This window comes from Lithobates pipiens, unplaced genomic scaffold, assembly GCF_037356315.1.
Source record: "Lithobates pipiens isolate NorthernLeopardFrog02 unplaced genomic scaffold, aLitPip1_a1.2 Scaffold_8, whole genome shotgun sequence".
Classification (NCBI taxonomy): domain Eukaryota; kingdom Metazoa; phylum Chordata; class Amphibia; order Anura; family Ranidae; genus Lithobates; species Lithobates pipiens.
In genome coordinates, this window is record NW_027507903.1 from 463,457,448 (window position 1) to 463,465,723 (window position 8,276).

The following is an 8,276-nucleotide window of genomic DNA, read 5'->3' on the forward strand; positions in this document are numbered from 1 at the left end:
TGCTGACTTCAGGGGCATTTCAAGCGCCAAACGATTCTAAACGCTGCTAAATGCGGTAACTCGTGTTTAGCCACGCTTCGTTTGCAGGCGTTTATAATTTTTGTCTGTTTTGGAAAAAAAAAGCAATTTTAAACACAAACACGGCATCTAAACATGGCAAAATTGACATTTTAAAAGTGGGTTACTGTCAAGTTAAATCGTTCAGGAGGGGTTGTAAAAACGTCCCGTGTACATGTACATGCTGGCACAGCACCATAATGCACAGTAACGCACTACGGTGCATTAAAGCATACTGCATTATGTTTGTTGTTTTGCTGCAGTGCCATTTATTCTTATTGGTACCCCAATGCACTATGCCAGTGGATGTGCATTGCAGCGCACCACAGCACATTACTGTGCATTGAGGTGCAGTGCATTACAAAAAATGCATGCATTTTTTTGGAGTGCTAGGGCAGCCCATTAAAATTAATCTTAATACAATGGACGTTAACACCTGTGTGTTAAGGCACAGCAACCATGTGCACTCAGCTTAAAAGAAGGCTCCAGATCTATCAAACTGATCCTGCTTTTATTAGTGACTCATAGACCTGGAACAAGCATACCAGACATAAGTTTTAACACTTCACTGGTTGCACACTTGTTCCCAAACAGTAGGTCTTCCCGACCAACTTTTACTACATAGTGAAAATTAGAATCACAGCCTGCCATGTGACTTGTAGTGCAACAATAGATGAAGACAAGTAATAGACCAGAGATAGTAGGCCTTAAGGTAAGAGAAATAGTAGCTCATGGCAAGTACACATCAACCAATCAGAATTCATCTTTCACTATTCGGAATGCACAGAACTGAAACTGCTAGCTATGCTTTGCTGCACCTTGTACATTTACATTATACTGTATATATATGTGCATTTGCATTATCTATAATTAATAAATAAGACCACTCAAGAACAGGGGTAGGCAACCTCGGCCCTCCAGCTGTTTTGAAACTACAAGTCCCATGAGACATAGCAAGACCCTGACAATCACAGGCACGACTCCTAAAGGCAGAGGCATGATGGGATTTGTAGTTTCACCACAGCTGGAGGGCCGAGGTCCCTACTCCTGCTCTAGAACATCAATTGGGGTTGCTAGAAAAAAAAACTGCAATGAGCCGATGTACATGTACTCATTAGGGACTCCGTCCCCCAGAACAAACAACAGCTCTAAAAGGGTATTTTACAAGTCAGAATGCACTCTATACATATATGAGTAGCTGTTGTTACATATACAATAAACTTCACAGTAAACAGAAAATTGCTCTCTTGCACACAACAAAAGATAGCACAAAATTATCACTCTGTTGGGTGTTATTTACTAAGGCAGTTCAAAGAGCAAAGATGATGTGCAGATTCCAGTAACTCACCCAGCAAGTGTGGACAATGACTCTGGAATTCAAAGCCAGTCAATCCAATCTATGAGTCAACAGGTCATTTTAAAGAGAATCAGTTGTGTTCTCACTACCCTGTTAAGTACACAGCGCCTAGTGTGCAACGCTCCAGTAAAGTCCAATCTGAATTCAAGACTTGCTTTAGTCATAGTCATGATGGACCTGCAAATTAGCATGACTTCATGTCGGTTTTATGTTCCTTTTAAAATTGTAAAGTGGCCATGGCCTCAGCATTCCAGGAGAAAGATGAGAAGAAGAATTTGCAGACATGGATATAAGATTTTACAGTGCCCAAAGCAGGTAAAGGGGGTACAAGCATGGAGCTTTCCCAAAGTAAATGATGTACCAGGTGCTGTGTGTTTCACAGGTTAGTGAAAATGTGACCAGTTCTCTTTAGGCCGGGTTCACACCGCTGCGATGCGGGAACGCCGAGAATCCGCGGCGTTTTCCCGCATCGCATTACTCCCGCGGCAGTTCACACTGCCCTATGCGGATGGCTGGGAGTGTCAATGATATGTTAATGACACCCCCAGATCCGTCCGCATATCGCAGTGCGATCTGCCAACTCGCACAGGAATCGGATCGCATGGTGTGAACCCCGATGCGATCCGATTCTGTTGCGGACCAAAAAAAGGGTCCCGTGCGAGTTTGCTGCGGGAGCGATGCGAATTCAGCCATACTATCTGTATGGCTGTACTCGCATCGCTACGGAGATCGGATGTGATTTGCGGTGCGAATCACATCCGGATCTCCCCCCGCAGCAGTGTGAACCCAGCCTTAAGAAGTCAAGAAAGCTATTTACAAATGACTCTTTGGAAGACGTTTACTAAAACTAGAGTGTGTAAAATCTGCCGCAGCGCTGCATAGAAACCAATCAGCTTCCAGGTTTTATTGTTAAAGCTTAAGTGAAAAAGATGACATCAGAAGCTGATTGGCTACCATGCACAGCTGCACAGATTCTGAGTGCTCCAGTTTTAGTAAATCTTCCCCTTTGCCTTAATGAACAATCCTTCTGATACAGTGTATGTATAATTAGAAAAGTTCTCCCTACCCACACTATGAATATTGCATGCTCCACAATTTCTGTCTCAGATCAGACCCCCCATTGCCTCCATGGTGCAAATCTCTGTCTAAAAGAACTATGTCCAAAAAGGCCGCGTCTCCTGTTTCTCCATTTTGAGTTGAAGGTAGAGGTCTTCTTGAAAGTACATCTGTCATCAGGTATAAGTAGCCAATATGATACAACAGGTGTAACTGGCCTCACGTGTCAAAGATGTTCATCCCATCCATGAATAGAGCCATCAGCATAATGGGTTATACAAATCCAAGGGTACAATAATATGTAAATCACAACTTTTTCAGCAGCATGAGTCGAAGGATCGCCCGCCCCTCACACCTCCCCCCTATTAATTACTAGTAGTAACCTTAGGGAGGCTTCTTTCGGCTTTTGCACAATAGTATTCCATGACATTTTGGGGCCCCTGAGGACCTGTGGGGAGGTACACATGGGCTTTGGCTTTGTATGCTATGCCAGTTAGGTACCCGTGCCCGATGACAAGTACACTTTACAGTGTTACTAAACCCAGGACCCTGCATTACCTATATCTGATCTCCCACGGTACAAAGAACATGGAAATGCAATTATTTTAGTAAATATAAACTGCTAAATACCTTTTCTCATCAGCAGTCAGAACAGTCTTGTGACTTCTATCAGTATCCAGCCAAGCACTGGTTAAAGCATATAGGAGGAGTTTTCTGTCTAAGAGTGAGACTACAAGACCCCTGGCCCTCTGTCTAGACAGTGCTGACTGGCCCTGTACTGATCACATGGATCCTCCCAAGAAAAAAAAAACCTCTCTAGCAATACACACCAAACTGAGCATGTGCAACCTGACTCCATAGACTCTCTGTTATCAGGAAACTACTAGGGGACAGTGGAAGAAGAGGAGGATCAGAGAAGCCAGGGTTTTTATCCTTTGTACACAATGAGGAGGATTAGCCCCTTAGGTTCCACAGTGACTATAACAAGCATGCTTTAATGCATATACAGACCAAGGTATCGGAAATATGGAAAACACACACATATAGCCTTAACAAAGTAGCGCCAATGGATGTACATCGCATAACAGCCATTTAAAAACGTATCTGTTGTAGGACAACTCTGATAATATCAGTTTGCACCTGACTGACTGCCTACTGCTATTAGAAATTAAACATAATTCCAACAATATATATAGACCTCCCAATGCCTCAAACATCCACACATATGTGAAAACCTAAAAATATTTGGTTATATGTGTGGCCACTTATTATGTCAGTCATGAACCACAAAAAGTAAATACTAGATACACACCAGCTCATCTCTTATCAGTGTGAGTTAATAAAGCCCTTTTTTTCTTCATACAAGTTGTATTTGTGTAGGGGGTAGCTGTTTTGCTTATTAAATAGGCCGGTACTGAAACCTGCTTAGCAGCGCTACATAGTACTGTGCTTTGCTGATCCACTTATCTCATTTAAAGTGTTGCAGACAGTGCCTGCCTACTTTAAAAAAATAAAATAAAAAAGGTTTCTGTGCAGCCCCTAACAACATGAAACAACCACAATGCTCCTGATGACCAGAGACCATTTGACTCCGGCTGCTTATTATTTAGGTGGAGAGCTTAGAGAGAGCTCAGAAGCAGGGTTGCTTTTGTTCATGTCACAAAGAGCAAAGACTTTTCTTTTTAAATAAATGCTTTGATGGAGTCTTACATAAATTAATTAATATACATCCCACTAGGTTCTGGATAGCTGCCATCCAGTCTCTGCCACTAGGTGGCAGAAGATACCACAGAAGTGTCATAGGAGCCCAGCGCCATATGAAATAAAACTGCTTTCACCTCCTAGTTTTATCTATATAAACACATATATCAAAGTGGTATATAGAAAGAACTTAAAAAGTTTGCATGTAAAAAAAAATATAATGTATGTAAAAAATTCACTCTTTTTTCCCCCCAAGAATAATAAAAAAAAGATACTGTAAACACATCATCTATTATAAATACATACCTAAAAAAGAGACATATGAACATATGTTTTGTGCTAGAATATTTAGGGGGAAAAAAAATCATAATCCCAAGCAAGCAAGGCTTTAAAAAATAATGTTTAAAGGGCTGACCCTGAGCATGATAAGAAAGTTTCCTATGGAGTTAAACCAGAAATACCTTTTCCCATGGAAGGACAAAAAAAAAAAAAAAAAAGCTGTACATATTTATTTTAGGTAACAGGGGCTGCTTACCAGCAGCTCTTGGGGTTTGATGGAATTGTCAGTATATATGCAAAGTTTTTCTGCGGTTAAAGGGATAGTCTCTTTCAGCTTGGAGGCGAGGAACATGCAGACCGCCCCCAGAAGCTGCAAATGGCACTTTCTGGTGGGAATCACAGCTAAAAATCTATCCAAATAGTTCATTGCCAAGGGGAAAACTTCTTCTTCGCACTTCTGCTCTTCGCAGACCTATGGAAAAAATGAACAGAAGGGGGCCAGGCAGTATAGATGGGGGGGGGGGAGGGGGGGAACAAGAAAGGCAAAAAGTATTGAAAGGGGCAAATTGCATGCCATGAATATAAGGGGAAATGAAGATAACATAAAACAATTTGCACAGAAGACAGCATGCAGAAATAAATAAGAAAGATAAAGCAAAACATGGAATAATAATAACAAAACAATATGGAGAAGTGGTATGAAAGAATCAAAAAGTAGTTTGTGTTGAAATACATACAAGCAGAGGTTAAAAGAATAATTATGTCATTTAAAGACATAGAGGTTAGAAAAGGTGAAATATTGAAGAAAATAAACAAATAAGGCCATATGTTAAAGAATAATAACAGAATAATATATAAATAAAATAAATATATATTAAAGCAAAAAAAAAAGTTACAACATGGTGGCAAGGATGCAAAGCATGAGCAGACATGTGAGTTAAAAAAAAGTTAATTAATATGGAAATATGGAAATGTGTTATGGAGCAAACATTGGGGAGATTAGAGGCAAAATAGAGGAATAATATAGAAGTAAATGGTTAAAGAAAAAAAGCAAACAGGACAAAGTATCCAAATAGCAAAGTATGCAGGTAGAAAAGCAAGATGGAGGCAAACATGCAAAAGCATGAGTAGGAAAATGATAAAGTTAATATGGGCAAAGGTGAAACAGCAACAGGGTAACATGTACAGGGAGAAGAGGGCAAACATATAACAGTTTATAAAAATAAAGCAGAAAAGTAAGTGTAATGGTAAACAAATGATGTAAATAGGTTGGAAAAGACAGACAAGGAGCATGAAGTATAAAGAGACAACATGGTGGCAAGCACAGAAAAGGCATCAGGGAAAGTAAAAAAAGAATATAAAATAAATATACAAAAAGCAGTGGAAGCATGACAAAATAAGGGAGGAAAATGAGTTTTAAAGGGTCAAAATGACAAAATATGGAGAAGAAAGTGGTAGGAATGGGGGGTGAAAGAAGAGTAAGAAAGGGAAAGAGGGAGAGAGAAAGGGAGGGGACATGGTTAAATAATGCATTGAATACGGCAGAAAATCAGACAAATCTTTAATATAAAAGTTTCTAACATGTTACATTATGATGTGTCCAGGCTGGGGTTCACCTTCACAGCCCCCCTTTGCTCCATAGGAAAGGCGAAAGAGACACACACACATTTCAGGTCACACTCCACCCCAGCCATTGGGACGAATTCTGAGTTCGTCATTTTTTCAAAAAATATTAAAAAATACTTAAAAAATGCCTAGACGGCCGCTTTTTGCGGGGGAGGGGAGATCAGACCCCCCTGCATCTTTACCGACAATTGTGGGGACTGGGGGGCCACGTTTTGGGGGGTAAAAGTCTCGATGAAAGCAAGGGGGGCAGGAGGTCCCAGGGTTGCAGGAGAGCATGGCTGCTATGGAAGGAAGGAAGGAGGAGGAGGAGGGGGGGTTGAGGTTGGGATGGGGCTGGGGTGCTGCATGGGGGTCTGCTACTTAATCAGCGGTGCCCCCCTCTTTTTTAATTTAGGGGTTCATTTCAAGATCACCCCAAAACCAGTCGGATTCATTAACTCGCGGCCGTACACCAGTAATGCACGCTATTCACAGACCAGATGCCATCTACTGAAGGATCGGGCCACCCACAATCTCAGGCACCCCAATCTACACCGATCAAACTCACAGCTCCCCCTTCCCCCAACCTGCATGGATTCTTTAATTAAAGGGCCCCCGGCGGCCCTTTAATTAAAAGAGGCACGTGACCTCTTTAGGGTGATCTGGCTGATCTTATACACTGCACCCCCCCCCAAAAGGTAAGCCTAAGAAACTCAGCACCCCTACACATGGAATGATTAAAAGTCATATTAGTATATTAAGTCGGCCCCCCTTTACCTGTGCCCAAACCCCCCTTCCTTTTAGGGGGGACAAGGAGTGACCCCCCATCTAGAGAGGCATCTCCCACGTTGTGCCCAGGAGCAGTTTAGAGCTGGGGGGGGGGGTGAAACATGTCACAAAGAAGGCAATGCATGGGGAAGCCTGTGTGTGCATACGTGGACTAAGTAGAAGGGGGACCTCTCTTTTCCCCAGCACCCCTTAGTCCCTTCCTTGGACCCCCCAACAAGTTCGATCAGCTCCAGCCGATCCCTGCCAACAAAACTTTTTTTTTTTTTTTTTCCTGCTGCTGCTGCAAAGAGTTTCATTAAACTCTGCAACACGTGTCCATGTCACCCTCCTGATTCCCAGTACAATATAAAGGCTCCCAGACACCCTACAAAGGAGCACCCCGATCACAAGCCCCACAACACAGCTATTGATCCCAGCAGCAGGCAGGCACAGAGAAGGGGGGGGGGGGGGGTTCTGCTTATCCTTGTGCACAGAATGCCTTCCTTGTGTATGACAGCCCAGATCTGTATGCAGGGATCGCCAATGTGGATGGATCCTGGGGACGATCCTGCATGCCACATACACATTGCAATCCTTCCATACATCTGCAGCAAGCTGTCAAACTGCAAACTTTTTTTTTTTTTCATTCTTATTTTTTAGAGATCTCAAAAAAGGAAATCCACCAACCTCCAGCATCCAGGTGGCCACCATCCTCCGCATGAAGGGCTGGATGTCCTTCTGGACACACTTGAAGTAGGAGCATTGGGGCAGATACCTCTCCTCCACGGTCAGCAGGTTGTGCAGGACCCGATCATCAAAGAGCAGCGTGGGGTCAGTCTGAGCCCTGCGGACAGTCTCCAGCTCACAGCATAGCAGCTCCATGCTGGCCGCCTCCTCCAAGGCTTCTCACTAGCTGACAGTATTGGATCCACTTCCACGGGTGCAGATCAAGCCCAAGAGGTGGGGGCGAGAGAGAAGATTGAGGGGGGTAAGGGGGAGATCTATTGTTTCCAGTGCACACCAGGCTCACACCAGTCTCCCCACTTTGCTCCCTGGCTGCACAGTGACGCAGCTTGCACTAGGGCTGGCCCAAGCACTTGGTGTTATTATGTAGAACAGCAGCTGGCCAGACTTTTTAAGTTTTTTTTTTTTTCCTCCTCTCTCTCTCTCTCTCTCTCTCTCTGCTCAGCAAGCAGGAGGCCCTAGTATAAGGGCACACATGACAGCTCTTACACTTTTTTTTCCTCTCTTTTAAACCCCGCCCCCATCTGCCTTATACAGGAAAAAAAAAAAAAATGTAATTAAAGTCACTTTGTAGGTGCTATCAATTGCAAGCAGGAAAAGAACTCTACTTGGGAGTTGCTTTGCCTTGCAAGGGGTAGGCTAGGTGGGAGGTAGAGAAAAAAAAAAAGTTTTGAAAAGAAAAACATTTAGGTAAGGGGTTTGGAGACGT

At 42.9% G+C, this 8,276-nt stretch overlaps 1 protein-coding gene across 1 annotated transcript in view; it reads right to left on the reverse strand.

Annotated features, from left to right (window-relative positions):
- Window positions 1-8,006, reverse strand: part of CCND2 (cyclin D2) — an 81,473-nt gene extending 73,467 nt beyond the window's left edge. The window contains exons 1-2 of the mRNA XM_077468515.1: window positions 7,511-8,006; window positions 4,707-4,922 (exon numbers count right to left, since the gene is read on the reverse strand). Of these exons, the coding sequence (XP_077324641.1) occupies window positions 4,707-4,922; window positions 7,511-7,705 (411 nt within the window). The 5' untranslated portion in view covers window positions 7,706-8,006. The remainder of the gene's footprint in view (window positions 1-4,706; window positions 4,923-7,510) is intronic.
- Between the last annotated feature and the right edge of the window lie 270 nt (window positions 8,007-8,276).